At 50.4% G+C, this 18,524-nt stretch overlaps 1 protein-coding gene and 1 long non-coding RNA gene across 7 annotated transcripts in view; one reads left to right on the top strand and one right to left on the bottom strand.

Annotated features, from left to right (window-relative positions):
- BABAM2 (BRISC and BRCA1 A complex member 2) overlaps positions 1-18,203 on the top strand; it is a 387,307-nt gene extending 369,104 nt beyond the window's left edge. For 3 of the 6 annotated variants that reach the window (XM_073214982.1, XM_073214978.1, XM_073215003.1), the window contains one exon: positions 4,101-4,401. In XM_073214982.1, the coding sequence (XP_073071083.1) occupies positions 4,101-4,386 (286 nt within the window). In that variant the 3' untranslated portion in view covers positions 4,387-4,401. Of the gene's footprint in view, positions 1-4,100; positions 4,402-9,016; positions 9,162-17,892 lie in introns of those variants that run through there. The other 3 variants (XM_073214996.1, XM_037009417.2, XM_073214993.1) reach the window with 2 other exon arrangements.
- The window catches only part of LOC140844047 (uncharacterized), a 47,706-nt gene that overhangs the window by 19,078 nt on the left and 10,104 nt on the right, over positions 1-18,524 (bottom strand). The window lies entirely within an intron of this gene.

Below are 18,524 nucleotides of genomic sequence, written 5' to 3'. Positions count from 1 at the left end.
TAATAAATTACATATTGGTACAATGATCTGCCTTAGTGTACATATAAATCATAATAGATTCTTCTTGGACTTTGAGATATTAAGAAAAGCAGTAAAAACTTCCACACCTGTGGAAGAACACTAAAGGAATGTTTGTCTTGGGCCTTTTTGCCCCTTTTTGCCACTTGAATGCCCAGGGCTTCCAAATACCCACTCTTATTCCCCAGAGTTAGGGTTGCCAGTTTTAGCAATTCAATATACAATATGCCCAGTTAAATTTGAGTTTCAGATAAACAGCAAATCATTTAGTATAAATATATCCCATGCAATATTTAGGACATACTTACACTAAAAAACTTTTTTGTTGTTTATCTGAAACTGAAGTTTAAGTGGGCATCCTATATGGAAGGACAGCCCAAGAACCAGTCAGAACAGCCCTGTGCCTGGGGGAGGGGATGCCTTAGCCTTCAGGCTGCTTCTCTCTGTAAGGACGGAACCGCACAGGAGGTTCTAGGCAGGGCCTTCAAACCACTTCCTGGGTAGAGATGTTAAATGCAATGGGTCCCACTGTGTGTGTTTGGGGATGAGACTAGGGGTGAAGCAGGGAAGGGTGTCTTGTACCAGTCTTCACATGTCTTTGGCCCTCTTCAGAACATTCTTGCAGACAACTGGCAGAATGAAGACAGCCTTTGTGGTCTGATAACTTGTCTCATGGAAAGAGCAAACCCTCTACCACAGTTTCTTCCAGAAACATTGGTCAGAGCAGGAACTTGAGCTGTCCCTTGTGCTGTGGGTGCCGCGAGACGACCACAGCAGTTGTGACAGTGACTGACCAGATGCTCCCTACCTGGAGAGTCAGAGGATCACGCTATAGGAGCTGGCAGGACAAGCCACCTGCCTCACTTTGGAAGTGAAACAAACAAGACCCAGAGAAGGGAAGGGCTTTGCCCAAGATCACACAACTAACTGTTCAGAATTTGCGTCTGAATTTTAGCCTGGGTCTGCTACCTTGGGTTCTTCAGTAAGAATTTTGAGGATCTGAAAATTCCCAGCACACTTGCTTGGTTGATTTCTAGACTTTTTCTCTGGACTCCTTGATATCAGCAGTCCCCAGGTCTCTGCCTGGCTGTGTCCTGCAGTGTGGCCGCACTCAGCTCTATGCTTGACTCATCCCCTCCTTCAGGCAGAGTTTGTTAAGCCCCCAAGAGCGAGAACTGGTAAGGAGTTAATGGCACTTTCGAAAGACCAGCTTGATCCTTTCCCTCCCCATTAGTGCCTCCTTGCTGATCTCTTTGCCCCACCCTGACCAAGTGCTCTGCGGTCAAGATGGAAAAATCCACCTCAAAGCAGATAGCTTTTAACCTCAGTTTCAGAGGTATAATTTGTCCACGTAACATGAGGTGAAAATTAACACAAAGCAGGGCGTAGGTTTGAGCACAACAGCGCCCTTGGGCTTAAGAGTGACTTTGACCTACTCCTCCCAGACTAGAATGATTATCTGGCTGCCAGAGAGTTCTCAGAGGAATCACTCGATTAAATGGTGTCACTGGCAAGGTGGTATCAGCCCTAAGACCGGCTTTATGCTCACACTCAGAAAGCAAGCCCTGACTGTGTGGGCTCAGCCAGCCCACGGGGGTGCCTGGAGCAGAAATCGGGATCTTCCACTCTTTCTGTTTTCCTGTTCTTGCCACAACCTGTCACGAGACCAAGAAAACTTGTTTTGAAAATGCTTGACAGCCAAAACAACCTGTTCTCAACCCTGGACGAGAGGGTTTGTCCTCTCTGACCATTTAATGTTTGACTAGCTGATGACTGGAAAAAGTGAACTTGCTGTTTTCCTCTGGTACTGTTCACAAAGCCAGTGGCTTTACAGGTCCTTGTTTCCCTTCTTTCCAGCCCTTCACCAGAGACATTTTAAGACTGTGCCTGAGTCTAACTGATGAATGAACATTAGCAAAGTATTCTTAGGAGGATATATCCTCTGGTTACATCTCTGAAAACAAGCTTGATATGTGTGTTGTCTTTCCCAATCCTATTAGATTTTAACCTGTGGTTTTCCATTTGTATTTTGGTCTTGTCTGGTGAAGGCATATCAGAATCTCCAGTTATCCCAGTGGCTAGTTCAGCTTTCCACACTGGTGGCTCTAAGGTCAGCAGTGGTATCTCTGTTCTTCCTGCCAAGTCGTGCAGGTCTTGGTCTGGGATGGTCTAGGGCGGGGCCTGTGACTGTAAAGTAGTTGTTTCACACCCTCCCCTCCTACAAATAGAAGGGTTGGACTAGATAAGGAATTGACCAACCATAGCCTGAGCCAGCTGCCTATTTTTATAAGTAAAGTTTTACTGGACCACAGCCACGTCTGTTCATTGACGTATTGCCCATGGTTGCTGTCACTGCAAGGGCAGAGTTGAATTGTAGAGACCAGAGTATGAGGCCTGCAAAGCTGAGAATGGTTACTGTTGGGCCCTTTACAGAAAAGTTTGTTGATCCCAGAGCTAGGTGCTCTTCAGGATTTTCAAAGCCGCCTCCAGTGGCTTTTGAACTTGTGGCAGTTCTTTTATGGCAAGAGCTCCAGAAGTAAGTAGTAAGAGGCTCACTTAGAAGGGAGCCTCTCTCTTCCATAGCAGTTAATCCAAAGCATGTTTTGACATTGTTGAAATATACAAAGGGTGGGGACTTATTTTACTGTATTTTTACAGAGTTTATTTTGCTGTGTCTGTATTTGCTTATTGGTCTAATGGCTGTGGCATCCATGGTGTCCTCCAGTGTTGGAAAAGAGACACTCCAGCTGTGTAGGTCTGGTTGCATTTAGTGCCATGGGGCAGAGTAGGACACCCATTTGTACCCACCTGGAAGAGAACGATTCTTCTTCCTGATACCCATGGCAGGAAAGGGAGCTAAATGCTAAAAGAAGTTGTGTGGCTACCCAGACCCACCCCACCCCTGGTCTGTCTGTATTTGCCTTGTCTCGAGTCTGAGCAGGGGATGGAGCAGGTGTAGCTCAAACTGGTGGGATGGGTTGGTGGCTGGTGAGAAAAACAGGAATAGGTCCTGAAGATGCCTTAAAAAGATGCAGAGACTGGAAAAAAACTAATATATTTAATCTTCCCTTAGTGCCAGCCAAGCAAGATCCTAATTTGTAAAATTTGCATCCCAATGACAAGAGTCCCCTACCAATGTTCCAGATGAATAGCAGGACATCCAAAGCACAGATTGAATGATCTCTTATCAGGGCTACCCTGGCCCATAAAGAACTTCTATACAAACTAGAAAAAAGGGCCCCTTTGGGTTTGGTGCCAAGTTTGACTAACAGCTCTGGATAAGAAAACCTGTCTCCCTTTCTCTGGGCATATAGCCCTGGGAGGGCACACAGCTTAGCAAGTGCACAAGGGTTAGATTTCAGCCCCTACTTGCTTCCTTGCCTAGACACCTTTGTGCAGGACAGAAGCTCTGCTCCCTAAGGCAGAAGCCACTCCTGATGCCTGGCAGCTTAGAGCACCGCGGGGTCTTCTTGCAGGGGCCTTGCTGGCCAACAGCAGTTTAATTGTGCTTGGCCTCAGTTTGGGACCACGGCAGTCTAGGCTGGTGCCTGTCCCCATCAGCAGTGCAGCAGTGCTGGGGTGGCCCGGCAACTTGGGGCTGGAAGATGGTGCCCCAAGGCTGAGAGCACAGAGGCTTGGTCCTCTCCCAGCAGGCAGGCACTCTAGGCTCTAATCTAGTTTAGGTGCTTATTTTGAACAGTCTGTGTCCTGGCTCTGCTTTGCCAATTTCTGACCTAAAACTGGCTCAGCTTAAGGAATGCACATGATTTTCCATGCCATTATATCTCAGAGGTAATACACTCACAGCACAAATAAATATGTTACGAGGTCCAGAATAGAAGAGCTCATAGTGGTGGGGACTAACTTAGCTCCCGAGGCACTGGGTTACCCATTACCCAGTGTGTGCAGTGACGACATTCCATCAGGACACCAGCTCTGCAGGGTGTGTTGTTAGAGTGGTTTTGAGAAGGCCATCATGAACTCTCCATGGGTACAGAGGTTTCCAAGGTAGCAAATATTTCTGATTTTAAAAACTTATTACTCCACATCACCAGGCTCATGATGGTGCCCCTCGCTTTTAGCTGCAGATGTCGCATCCAGACGTGGGGCTGGGTGCAGCGCTCAGCAGGCCCTTCCAGTGGACCGTGGGTGCCCCAGCGCCATGCCCTTTCTGCTCCAAGCCTGTGGCCACAGGAGGCACAGAAGAACCTCCAGGGTTGGCAGTTTGCTGTCACAGGGCACTGGCTCATACCCAGACCCCACTCTGCCTTTATCACACACTTGACCTTGAGCAAGGTACTATCTCCAAGCCGCCTTCTTCATGTATCCAATGGGAATAGAGTAATAGTATCTATCTCATACACATGATTGTTGCTCGGATTAAAATGAGTTTATTATAAACTAAAATACCAAGTATCAAGTTAGTTCATTTCCTTATTCAATAAATATTGAATGCTTTATAGTTGTAGGCACAATTTAAGCAGTGGCCTCAGGCCCTCCCATAGACGGGCTAAATAAATGTTTGTTGAATTAAAGCGAAAGAGGAGTTCCTCAGAGTATGGTCATGTAGCCATGTGATGGAAGTGGAGGGTGGCAAAAAAGAAACTAGCATGGTTTGAGTTTTACTGCATGCCCCTGCTGCCTCACAACAACTACTTGAGTCCTGCAGGTCCACTAGACAGAAATACACTGGAACTGAGGGAGGCTACATAACTTCCCTAGAGACACACAGGCACTGAGTGGCAGATCCGTATTTGAATTCAGCTCTCTCTGAGTCCAAAGTCCATGTTCTTTCCTCTACATCAGGTAGAGATGACTGCAGGGTGCTCTCCTTGTCATACAATTACCCATTTTCTTTTCCCAAATCACCCCCAATCATCAACAACCCAGGCCAAATCCAAGCCAGAAAGTGGGACAAGTATAAAATCAAAGCAGAATGAGGCTCTCTCACCACAGGCCAAACTTCAGGGTCACAAGCGTGTAGGTTTTAGGAAAACAACAGCCTTCAGTGCATGCTCAACATTCCTCCGTGGTAAGCCCCTGTGAGAAAGATCTCACCCCAGCCCTGTAATCTTGGTGGAGGGAGGGCAGGTGTCTTTTCAGGCATAAAGCTACCATCAAGGACCCAAAAGTCACTCGCGGGAGTTGTGTCCCCAGAAGATCTAGCTTTTTCAAATAAACTTACCAAAAGATTTTGTTTGCTTCTCCACCCTTCACCCTAATCCCAAGGACCCCTAGTCTTAACTACTTGGACAGAAGGAAGATTGTGGTTTCTCGTCCTTATGTCAGGTCCCAGCTCAGCAGTTGTTGCATCCTTTTCCCAAACTTAGCACCAGGCATTTATTCTGATAAACAAAAAAAGGGGGGCTAGAAAAGAAAGGGAAGGAAAATAAGAAGTAATAAACAGGTTCTTGTCTGCCTTGGTCTCCAAAAACCAGGCCTGCAGTTGACATCTATTGCCCAATAGGTGGAGACACCCAAACCGACCAGTGGGGTTCAGAAGAATGAATGTAGGTATAATAGGAGTTGGCAGTAGTAGCTCTTGAGCTCATTACTGGGCTATTGGTAATTTCAGTTTTAATAGAGGAGCCAAAAACTTAGCTAAAATGATATTTGGGATGGGGAGGGTCACCAAATCAAAACAACAGAGAAATCATCTGTCTCACTCTCTCACTGTGCAGATGAGGAAACAGAGGAGTGATTCAGGGTCACACGCAGATCCAGAGGTGGATGTTAAGGAAGGAAGGAAGGACACTGTCAGTCAATCATTAAACAGAAAATTGGACTATGTCTGTGTCACTGGGGTGCAGACCCCAAAAATGAACATACAAGCCTTCAGTGTCTGCACCAGAGCAGGCACGTCTAAAGAGCTGCATTTAAAGCTGGGCAGTCCCAGGGCCCCAGAGACAGCAACACTGAGGGGAACGCTGCCCACAGCGCTCAGGAAGGCAGCCTGGCCTCAGGGCCCAGAGCATGTGGCGGAGACCTCAGCTGCCCCGCCATTGCATTCCCAAGGCCACCCTGAACTTCAGCTGGCTATGAGCAGCCATGCCACACTCAAGGGTGATCAGAGGTAGACCTATATACAGGAGTCATCAGCCAGCAGCCCTGGACAATTCAGAAAGGCTGTTTTGTTCCAGAAGACAAAAGTAGGACCCATGGGTGGGGCTTCCCAGGCAACAGATGTCAGTGTAGAAGAAAGAACATAACCATTTGAAATGCCTTTAAGCAATGAGCTCTCGCTGGCAAAAAGTATCCAGGCAGGCACTGGAGGATTGCCCCTCAGAAGGGCTCTCCAGGCTAGTCCTGCCTTGGACAGGATCCTAAGATCTCGTCCACTGTGGGTGTCTCTGATGAGCACCAACTGAGCAGCTCAACAGTTCATGCTGTGGGGTGTCAGAGGCATGACAAATGGCTGCAGCTGAGTTGGTGGCCGCAGGCTCTGTGGAGGGCTGATGCTTGCACTAGGCCTTGAGAGTGGGTAGATTTGGGTAGGTGGAGAGGCCTGCAATGTGCTGCAGGTTCAGAGAAGAGCCCTTCCTTGCAAAGCAATAGGGCTCCCCGAGTTGCAAAAGGAAATTAATTATTGTTTGTGATATACTGTAAGATTCCCCGATGAAAGGCCTTCTATAAACATAAATTATTATTATTACCATTAAAGTTGCTAGATGTCTGCTTTCTGGATAATGCCCTGGCATAGCCCTAAGCACAAAAGAAAGTAGACTGAGTCTGCTTTGGCTGTTCCAGAGTGAGAGCGGGAAGAAGGAGTGGGCCAAGGAGGGCTTGGTCCATGACTGTGGAAGTGAAGCCCCCCCCATCTCCTGACCAGGGTTAGCATGCAGCGTGCTGCTCTGGGAGTCAAGTGTCTGCATGTCCTCTGAGAGCCAGGGCCCTGCTCACATGCATTCCTTGATCCCTGCAGGAACCAGCCCATTACTAGAGCAGGAGCTGTCTGAGGACAAGTGAATGTTTGGTTGCTGGTCAGAAGGATGGAAGAAAGGATGGCCAGGGTGGATGTTGGCCATCTATCTATTCTTGGGTCCTAGGGCCTATCTGGAAGCCAGGGAAGATATATAGAAACCTCAGACAGGCACAGTGCACGGGCTCTTGAGGGAACCCCTCTAGCGAAGCACAGGGAGGGGTCACTTAAGAGTTACTACTTCCACTTAAGAAACTGTCTCTGGCTTAAGTGTTGGATTGCTACCAAAGCAATAATAATAATAATAATAACAACAACAACAATAATGGATAATAGTATATTAGACCTGGAAGTGAACTCAGAAGCCATCCCTTCACTTTACAGACAAGGCATCTGGGGCACAAAGAGGTGAAATAGCTCATCCAAGGTTGCATAGCAGGTGAGAAGCAGAGCTGGAATGCAAACCAAGCTTCCCCATTCCTAGTATGTAGCTGATTATGTTGGAATAATAATACTTCCCATTTCACAGCCTCTTATAGACATAGTATTTCTCAACCACCTCTGGAGAGTTTTAAGATGCTGAATGACCATAGTGGTAAAGGATTTCCTGGGCACCCTTTGCCTTTATGGGGCTCAGGACTTAGAGAACATTTGTGGTGCCTCCTTTGTGCTCCTGGGTAGATTGCACACGCCCTCTTGCACTTTCTCTTCCTTCTCCCAGACACTCAGAGTAGGCCTCACTCTCCGTTAGGGGGTATTAGCACTTCCGGGAACCAGATGGGCAAGCACAAGGGAGGTCAAGTTAAGTTTATCCCTTTTGTCCCTTATTATCACAGTCACAATTCTACTGAAAAGCCAGCCAGTGTAGGTCCTTGGATGAGGGCTAACACCACCAGTCAACACCTCTGGACACACAGACCAACCAGAGGGAGGGCTATTTAGCAGAGTTCAGAAGAACGAATGCAGGTATAATAGGAGTTGGGAATAGTAGCTCTTGAAGTTCATCACTGGGCTATTGGTAATTGTGTTTTAGTGGAGGACCTGAAAATATAGCCAAAATGATATTTGGGATGGTGAGGGTCACCAAATCGAAACAACTGAGAAATCATCTATCTCACACCCTTGCTGTGCAGATGAGAAAACGGAAGGGTGATTCAGGGTCACACGCAGATCCAGAGGTAGAGCCCTGACACCCCCGCCCCCTGCCGTGATCACCAGCACTCTTTCCACCGGAATCATGGCGGCGTGGAAAGAATGTGTGCTTAGGAGTCAGCAGCTCTGGGCTCATAAATAACATTGCCACCTATTAGCTGTGTGACCTTAGAAAGGTATTTTGCTTCTCTGAATCGCAGGTTTCTCATCAGCAAAAACAGAGACAGTAATACCTACTTGGCAGTAGGCCCATTAAGAGGAGTAAAGTAATACAGATGAAAACCAGTAGCATAATGCCTAGCATGTCGTCAGCACCTCCCTTCCTTTATCCTCCTGGCTTGCGGACTCTTACCTCCATCCACAGGAAGGCATTTTATATCCTCATCCAGTACATATAACTGAAGCAAAAGTTTCACCAAAAAATCTCTCCTTGCCACATGTGATACACTCTGATTTTATCTCATTTTATTTTAATGCTGGTTGGGACCCACTACATGGATCTCACAACCCCCGGATGGATGACACTCATTGTTTGAGCCAGCCTGTTTGGTACTGTGCGTTTACCCACATTGTATGTATGTCCCTCCTTTGTGTCCAGTCGTTCCTTCCTGCCCTTCCTCTCTCTAACTGGCACGCAGGGCCTACCTGTCAACTGCATGTGCAGGGCCCTGGGCTCGGGCAGTGTGGATGGAGCCTGCAGACCGTAGGGCCAGTGGGCCCCCTTCTGGGCTCCTGCCCCCCCAGTCTAGTGTACCTCAGTGCATTGAGAGGGCCTAGAAGGCCCTCCATCTGCCCCCACCCCAACCTGCCATGGAACCACTGTGCTCCCAGTCCAGAATAGCCCTCCTGAAGTTCCTGCTACGGCCACTGCACCCCAGCAGGAGGGGAGGCCTCTGGCATCCTTTCCCATTGAGTGTTTCTTCTTAGGATTGCTCATTTTCCATCTGTAAGCCCGAGAACCAGGCAGCTGGCGGTATTGTTTCAGCTTCCAGGCCAAGATCTGAATGAAAAGAACAGGGACCGTGCCATCCTTGCTGCCCTCCCCCAGATCTTCTAGGGGAGCTGTCTACACCCAGCTAAGAGGGTGAGTGCCCAGAATGCTGGAGTGACCAGAGCAGCAGGCAGGGACCCGAGCAGCTGGGGAAGACCTGAGCTGGGCGGACTCTGGATGCTGAGAGTCTAGAGGGAGAAACCAAATTGACAGCCAGGCAAACAACACTGAAAAGCCCCAGAGAGGCCCCCGGGAAGGAGAGGATTGTTTTTCGCCCAAAAAACTGATCTCCTCAGTGTCCTCTCCCCTCTTGTGGGTCCTCCACTTTCCTGTGGAAGTGGATGCCCAGCAGTGCCCATGCCAGTGGAGGCCTTGCAGGGGCACATGGCCCGCTGGGGTGTGACTTGGGGCCTGGACCCCGCAGAGCACACGGTCAGCTCGCCTGGCGCCCTGGGCACTTTGAGCCCCTCCTTTGGTTTTTCCCTCTCTCTCCTTTTGCTGACTAAGAAGGGGAAGGTGATCTGTGACCTTGGCAGTGACTCACTGCCATCAGGCGGCAGGAGTGACCCTCCTCCTGGCGCATCCAGTGGCTGTCAGCAGGAGCCGGTGCTGAGCGCCTATCGCTCAGCCCTGGGCGGAGCGAGCAGAGAACCTGAGGTGCCCACTGCCAAGGCACATGCCATCTGAGGCACACCAGGCAGGCGCAGATGGGCGCACAAGATGAGCACAGGGCTGCGGCTCTGCTCTGGGGTCCTTATGCCTACGCCCACTGTCTGGCCTCAGCCTTGGCCCAGCCAGTTGCATCCCGTCAGCGCAGCTGACCTCCCACCACAGGGCCCAGCCTTCCCAAGTGGCCACACTGCCACCGCCTCCTTCAGCGAGGGAAACAGCATCAGCCTGACAGTGAGGAGGTGGGCACTGGCCCAGACTGCCTACCAGGGCCTCGGGTCAGCCCCTCAGGGTGTTTCGTTCACTCATTTGCCTGCTGTGAGGCCTTCAGGATGGTGGGCACCAGGAGCACTAGGGGAGAACCATCCCCTAATTCTGCCCTCGGGCATACAGAGAAAACCTCTGCTAACAGCCAGACTGACCATGTGCCCGTCCGAGGGACGGTCAGCTCCTCTGGCCCTCAGTTTTTCCTTCACTGTAATGATTGGACTTTGTGGTGTCTGATGTTTCTTTCTGTACAAAATTTCATGATTCTAAAGTGCATCTTTAAATAAGCCAAATGTTTCCATTCATTGGAGAAATATTTATTGAGCTGCTGTGTATTGGGCACTATACTCAACATGGGATGACCCATGGGTCTTTCCAGGGAGCGTAGAGTAGGGCGCCGGGGAACAGCTGGACTGGGGCAGATGCGTGCACACGGGATGGAGCCCAGAGTAGAAGGCAGCCCTGTGGCTGGGGAGGCTCGGCCGCCGGTGAGGACTACCTCTCTCTCCCTCTCACTTGGCCAGCTAGCCCTCTCCTGTCCTCCTCCCGTTCTCATACCCTGCACCAGGGATGCCAAGGGAGCAGAGATGCCTACAGCCCCTGGGAGCAAGGCTCAGGCCTGCAGTTGCAGAAGCTGGCTGCAAGCTGCTCTAGCCCAGAGGAATTGGCCAGGCCCCAGAGCCCTCCTCAGAGAGCCTCAGAAGGAGAGAGAACCACTAGGAAATTTTGATCATTAAGCATTTAAAAATACCCTGTGATTGAGAAGGAGCCGGAGTTCATTCTGATACTTCGGTGTCCAGCATTGGGCCCCAGCTGGCTCGTTGGTAAAGTCCTCCTGCAACAGCATTTGATTTACTTCAACACATACATACTGCAGCTATGGTCTCAGCAGTGTCATGGGTGAGGGGCCTGAGTGTAACAGACAGTCTGGACACCAGTGCAGACCACGGCTGGGCCTGAGCTGGAGACCCTGTGTGCTACGGAATCCAGCAGAGGGGAGACTGATACCAGCTGAGAGCAGGGCCGCTGCCCAAAGCTGTGAGCATGTGCTCCTCTGTCCTCAGTGTGATAGCAAGCCTTTGCTTGCTATCTCAAGTGTGTTAATTTTCTTGTTTTGCAAATGTGGACCCCCTAAAGATGAACCAGGCCTGCTCTGGGCTGGCGCACTGAGGGAGACTGTATGTGAACCAGTGACACCCACTTGCTTATTCCTGAAGCCCACACTAAAAGCCGAGCTGACATTGCCTGGGGCACAGCTAGAAAGAAGCTGCCCCCCATGCCGGCCGCTTGCTCACCAAGGTGCCCAGAGTTGGGTGGACAGTGTTCACAGTGGCCTCTGGAGGGTTTGGGGTGAGCGGCATTGGAGCAGAACTGGGTCTCTTTGTAGAGATCCTATGATAAGGATGACCCCTTTGACACGAGGAGAGTAACCCCAAATGACTCAGTATTTACAGTGGCCATAAAGGACAGTGAGGACAAGGCACGACCACGAGGAGTGACTAGTGGGACTTGTCTTGCACCACTTACAGGACGGCTTTGATTTTCAGACCACAGTTGGTTTGCATATGACTGATTAAAAGCATGAGCCATTGGAAGTCTCAGCAGAAGAAGAAAACTGGGAAAAAAAGCCTTAGATGTTTTGGAACTTGCCTCTATTTGCAAAAGTGAATTCTGACTTGATTTATATTTCCTTGATTTCCTGACAGTGAGGGTCGTGTCCCTGAACCACTTCTCCCACCACCCCTCCCCACCAGCATGTGGGCCTGGCTCTAGCAAACATCATAAGGCTCATCTTATGATTGCTCAAAGAAAAATATTTTTTAATCCCAGAACTCATATCCAGAGACTACAGAGTCTTGTTTGGGAAAAAGGCAATTTGTTGAGGCTCTTGCAAAATAAAAAGTAAATGAGACTAAAGGCAGAAAGACCACTCCTCCATGGGTTAAAGCACTGGTGGGAAGATGTGCTCCAGTGGCACTGAGATCAGGGTGACATTGGGCAGGTGTCGAAATTCGCCAAGCTCCTGTTTTCTTGCCTGCAAAATGGGAGTGTGACTTCTGCCACACTCGACAGCGCAGAGCGCCAACCATGCAATATTAAACCTATTTTCTGAGATTCCTTCCCTTTCCACAGATCCCCCAACCTCTTTGGGCTTCATTTCCTGTTTTTGTTTCCATTTTCTTAAAGCTATACTGATTCAGGCATTCAGATGTTGATTTTATGGACTTTTATTCTCTTGAAAAGATCCACTGGATGAATATGAACTGCAGTTCCAGTAGGGGGAAACCCTGTGGATGAGATTCTGCGGGGCACAGTTCCCAGCTGCCTTCACGCCAAGGTCTCTGAGGATTTCCCTGTGGATTGTGACTCCCGTGCCCCAGAGCCCCTTCCCCAGAACACATGGATTATTGAGTTTTCCAGCATTGTTTCCCTGACAGCTTATTATGGCCATCGCCTCGGCGGAGGGCAGAGGGATGGCTGAGATGAACCGGCCTCTGGTCCCTCTCAGGAACTACCTGTGGTGCTCCTGAGCCTCTGCTCCCGAGCCCTGTGGGGTGCAGCGCTAACCCTGCCCTGTTTGTTGTAAAGCCTTCCGGACAACTACCACTGCCCCCGGGCTGCACCACCATTGCTTCAGACGCCACGGTCCCTGCGCTTGGTGACCGCCCTAGTTTAACAGATGAAGAATCAAGACAAAGAGGTTAAGTTTCTTGCTCAAGGTCATATGGATATCTCAGAACTATACAGGTGGGGAAACTGAGTTCTGGTTCCAGATGCCAAAATGAGCCAGGGCCTGGACTAGAACCTGTCTGTGTCTCCTGCCTCCTAGTTCACGTGTCTCCTAACTCCCCTTTACGATGCCTTGGGCAGAAAAAAATCTTCTTGAGAACCCAGCCAACTGTGATCCTCCGCCATGGGCAGCCAGAGCCCCTTGATTCTTAAACACACCTCCAGTCCTCAGCTGCGACCTCCCGCTGACCAAGCCTTTGACCAGAGCCGCACACAGCAGCACACCCAGCAGGGCTGGCAGGAGACAGCAAGGCATGCAGGCGCCTCTCATCGTAGCACTCGTCCTTAAGTACCCCAGGTTTGCCACTAGCATCTCTGGACTGGATTTCAACCGATGCTCACAGTGTTCTGACTTTGGCTGGGTGTCCAACCTCGAGACTGGCCATCTTTGTGCCTCCAACTGCCAGCTCAATATGATAAGTGAGAAGTGATCCAAAAAGCCTCAAGGGAAAGGATGAGCGGAGGGCAGGGACCCTAGGACCTCTCTCTGCACACAGGGGTTCCCTCCTCTGCAGCCATACGTGTGCTGGCTGTTCCCAGACTCAGAGCCTCTCCCTGGGACTGAGCTTGGTCCCCAGGGTAACAGTTGAACCTGTTGGTTATCTCCTAGTGCCAGGCACCCATCTCATTTAATCCTTCAAGGCAAGCATTATTATTCCCCTTTTTTAGTTGAAGAAATTAAAGTCAAAGAGGTGAGTCACTTGCCCAAGCAATACAGCGGGTCAGGAGCCGGGTCAGGCCTGCAGCCCGGGAGTGGCAGGCTCCAGAGCCCTCAGCACACTGCCTTTCCTGCACAGCCTACCAGGCCTTGGGGATGAGCCGGCTCCGCTCCCAGCACCTGACACCCAGAGAAGGGGAGAGATTTACCCCTGGACAGAGGCCCGGAAAGGTAGAGCTGCTGAGCACCCCAGTTTCCTGACTCCTCATCTAAGGGATCTGTCAGTGCTACCTCCGTGTCATGGCTGTGAGCTGAGCAACTCCTGCTTAGAATTCATGGAAAACCTTCCCGGCCTGGGCTTGGGGTCAGTTCTCTAAGTTCTGGTCTCCCAACCTGAGACTTTGGGATGGGGCTGAGTTGTGATTTTATAAAGCCCAGAGCAAAGGGACTGCGCTCAGTGAGGAGGGTCAGAACCTTCTTTTGTCCTAAGGCACACGTCACTCTAAATCTTGTCTGATAATAAATTCCCTCCCAGCAAGAGCAGAATAAGGAGCTTGGCTGAGCCAGGGCCTCTCTTCTCACAGGTCCTCTCCGCCAGTCAACTAGGAGGTGAGCAGACCCCTCTCCGACCCTGTAATGCACTTACACTTTAAAGCTTAATTCTACAATTTGGATCAAAGAGCTTTTTAAAGGGTAACAGATAACTGATGCCCATGGCAGCCTATGCTCTGGGCAGCATTCCCATTTTCTCTGATAAAAAGCTAAATAAATGAAAATAGCACTTAAAAAAAAATCTGTAAATGGGTGGGAGCCAGTTGTCATTTTCCTCTTCTTCCCCCTCCCACTCCCTTAGCCGACTTCATGAGGACCTGAGCTGAGAAGCCCTCACAACAGTTGGTAGCATCATGCCTTTAAATAGCCCTTCTCCACACTGCTTCCCCTTGGTGTCACGCAGTTTGCCTTGGCAGGGAAAGCCCAGGACAGAACAGGAAACTTTAGAACTTTCTGAACAAGGAAAGAGTTCGCTGTAAAGCATGCTCCCTCTTGCCAAGACCTTTGGTCTAAGGAGCATGTGCTGTTGCAGCCCTTACCCAGAAGTTTGCAAAACTGAGCTGATTAGATTTGCTATGGGACCTGGTGTGACTGGGCCTGAGGAGATGGAGAGAGGGAGAGAGCTGCCTGCCCCCAGTGCCCAGGGCCAGTTCCAACAGCAGCCAGCCCTATTCACTCATCAGGCGCCTGTCTTGGGGCCAACAGCCTCTCCCCTTATTGTCCCTCACCTGTTACTTGCTGGCAGGTGGGGGCTGGGGAAGGGTGGGCACCCCCCCTTGCCCAGTGGGGATACTCCACAGTATCCTTTGAGCAATAAAGAAAATGCACTGGGGTTCGCCAGCAGCTGGCAATCTCAGGCTGTCTTTCAGCAAACACATTCTGCTGGGGAATAGTGGCAGGTAAACAAGGGTAAGGAATGAGTGCTCACGCCTGCGTGGTGGCAGACAGTTGGCAAGGACCCTACGCAAACATCCCACACGAGCGTCTCATCAGGGTGGGCTCATCCGCCCTCCGCCCTTTGGGGAAGCAAAGCTCAGGGCTTCCCTCGCCCTGCCAGCCTCACTCTAGGCCTCGCAGTCCCCCTTGCCCAGGGGGATGGAGGTGGATGGTGCAGTGGGTGTAATAAAGGCTTTGAGGCCACCAGTGTCAGAGAAAGTGGTGTTCAGCTGGCCCAGGACCATGTTGAGCAGGATGGGGATGGAGGAGGTGTTTCTTCTTTCTTTCTCACTAATTGTTGCCATAGTTTGAAGTTTGAGAGTGGACTGCATTTCCTTCTTTAGTTCCCAAGTGTTACATTTGTCTGCTTTCTGGGTTGCTCTCTTTCACCTTCTCAAACAGTGTGTAATGGACAAACTTTAGCTGCCTCTTACAAACCAGAGGCTATCAGTAGTTACCTTAATTACAGCCACAGAGAGCTCCCTGAGTGCTCTCCATGGGCACGCTGTAGGGTCATCCAGAGGAGGACGTGCTCCCTGCTTTCCAGCGCCCCCAGGGCAGCCTAGTAAGACGGGCACGTGTGACATATGCCCTGGAAGAAGCACAAAGAATGTCTGCATGCAGGGAGAGAACCTTGTGGTGACCGGAGAAGACGATGGAAGCAAGGGCATTTGGCCTGAGCATGAATAAAGCCCAAAGGCAGAAAACGGCATGTGTGAGGAAAGCAAGTAGCCAGATTAGGGGTGGGGATGGCTGCATCCTGAACCACGCATGAGCTTCCGGGGGTCTGTGACCTCCCCCAGTTGCAGTGGGAGGACTTAACCTGCAGTTTTTCTGGGAGAGGATCCATGGCCTTCTTAGCTTGTCAAAGGATGGCAGGGTGGGGCTGGGAAAGGGGTGTGATCCCAAAAATGTAATATAGGAAAAGGGCAAAATAATTCTTTCTAACATGTTTGAGACCGTGAAAATCACTGAATGCCAGGCTGCAAGTCTGGAGGACATGAGGGATCTTGGCTGGGGTAGTGATGGAGACCCAGCTCTAAGAAAATGTATCTAGGTGCAGCAGAAAAGCAGAGCAAGCCTTGTGCCCAAGGGAGAATCAGGCCTCTGCAGCAGTTCTGTTGAGAGGTAACAAGACCAGGAGCCGGGGTGTCACAAAGGACAGCGGGACTTTGAAAAGGAAGAACCTGCAGGATGAATTCACCACGGGGGTTTAGGGAGAAGTGGAAACAGTTCTGTTAAAGACCAAGTGGGCCGAAGCACTTCCAAGCACGTGACATTGATGGACATTTCATTTGGGGCACGCTGGATTCAATTACAGAGGCATCCAGGTCAGAATGTCCCACAGGTGGCTAAATATGTGAGACTGGATGTGTGGCAGAATGAGGGCTGGAGACCCAGATTGGGTGGTCCTCTGCTGAAGGTGACATGAGCCTGAGGATCACCATGCTGTGCACGTGGGGCAGAGTGCGAGACAGGAAAGGACCCACAGAGAGGGCTCATCTGGGTGGGGGGGGGGCAGGGAGGAGATGGGTGGGAGACCTGCGATGTGTCATGGCACAGGGAAAGGGAGCCTCCAGAGAGGAGCCGACACGTAAATGTTGCAGAGGGGCTGGGGGAGCTGGGGCCGGGAAAGCCGGAGCAAAGTGTGGACTCTGAAAGACGTACCAGTTGGCTTGGTGTCAGGACAGTGGGGAGGGAGCCAGGTGTCGTCAGTACAGGAGTGTGTGGCCCCAGAGCCTGCTGAGTTGTCGGGGTGCTTGCCCCCACACTGCAGGATTCCCGTTTGAGACCTTTGTGGTACCAGTGGTAACAGGTCTTGGTGGCCCTTCCTGTTCATGTCACAGTTCTGGGTGAACCACTTCTAGATAATAAGGTGTGACTGCTCCGATCTCAGAGGAGTCGGGGGCAGGAGAGGAAGAACTAGGAGGCAAACCTGGGTGACCAGGGGCACAGGGTGCCCACCTCAGCCTGTCCAGCTGCCTCTCCCTCCACTTTCTGCCTCATCCTTTATCTTCCCACAGAGCCTCTAGCTCACAACAAGCCATCCCATGTGCCCAGGCCTGTGCTCCTGCTGTGTCTTTTTTCTAGAACACCCTCAATGCCTATTCCACCTCTGCCTTCCCTGATTGCCTCAAACCCATGCCTCCTGGAACCTCCGTAAGCGCCCTGACCACCTCAGCCAGTGTTATTTATGTGTCAGTCTCCTACATGGCAGGTGCCACATCTGGGTCATCTCACAGCCCCTGGCTCTTCACACAATGCCTGGCAGAGAGTGGGCCCAGCACCTGCTCCTCTCCTGATGTAGAATGTGGAGCCTGCTTCCACAGATTCTAATTTGTCTCCAGAAAGACCAAATGGTCTGCCCCACGTCCCGTCCCTAGTCTGTGACTGACTGGGGAAGGTTCTCTTGATACCCAGCCTGATTTTCTTTCCAGTAGGCCAAACTGCACATATGTTTGGAAAGAAATGGAAGCCATGGAGCACTTAGAAATCCTTTGTGTTGGATCCTCTTTGTCTATATGAAGTCAAAGATCCAATTAAGTGAAAAGTACAACCCTCTTGACATTTCAGATCATGAAAATGACGGGGTTGTTGACATGTCACTCTCTGCTCTGTAGCTGAGATCAGGCCCCTGTCTTTGACCGGGAAAGGGCAGAGGGACCTGGGTACTCATGGGTAAGAGGAATTAGCAGCAGCCAGGAAGATTTGCGAACAGCCCTTGAAATACCCGTGTGAGATAGCACAGTAGTGAGCTGTATGTACCTCCCTTGGAAAAATCCAGAGGGCTTTGCATCAGCAGGGAAGGAAAATCCAACCCAAGATGCATGAATGATAAATAACAACTGTTCTGAGTTAGGTTGAAAGCTCTGAGTTGCACTTTTTTTTTTAAGTTGTTTGTGCTAACCACAGTTTTTTTCTCCCCCTCTTTCCCACCAGGGCTTATTTCAAAACCTTTGTCCCTCAGTTCCAGGAGGCAGCCTTTGCCAATGGAAAGCTCTAGGAAGCACCAGCCTTGAGTGGTGGCCAGCCAGACGGCTCTGTCCACATGCGTGGCTTCCTGGAAGCCACTTGGAATGTCTTCATAGCAGCGTTTTGCTCACCCAGCAGCTTTGCACACCCCCGACTGGAACCCAAACTTGAGCTGGCTGGCGGTAACCTGGATCCTAGAGCCTCCCTACCTCTGGTTGCTCTCTCTTTGTTTCTTTCGGTATATTTCTTAGTTGGAAGAAATAAAATCACAAATCATAGCATGGTATTTTTCCAGGGAAAGTAAGATGTCACTAATGCACACAGCCTTATTCCAAAGTCTTTGTCTATGAGACCTCTTCTAAGTTTTAAGATTTTAAGACTAAACCCCCCCTTTGCTTTCTTTCCCCTGAAACTCGTGTCACGTGTGTGTGTGTTTTACTCCCCAACATTTCCCTTTTGGGGTGATCCTCCATTGGAATCTGGCCTGCATGAATCTGACCAACCCCTCCCCGTCCAGCTTCCTGGGTGTGCACCGTGTGCACAGGCCATCCTGACCCAGCAGGCTGTCATTAAAGGTTACTGACTGCGCCAATGAATCT

Source organism: Manis javanica, chromosome 1 (genome assembly GCF_040802235.1).
Source record: "Manis javanica isolate MJ-LG chromosome 1, MJ_LKY, whole genome shotgun sequence".
In the NCBI taxonomy this organism is placed as follows: domain Eukaryota; kingdom Metazoa; phylum Chordata; class Mammalia; order Pholidota; family Manidae; genus Manis; species Manis javanica.
Note: the sequence above shows the minus strand (reverse complement) of the source record. Positions and strands in the feature narration are given on the sequence as shown.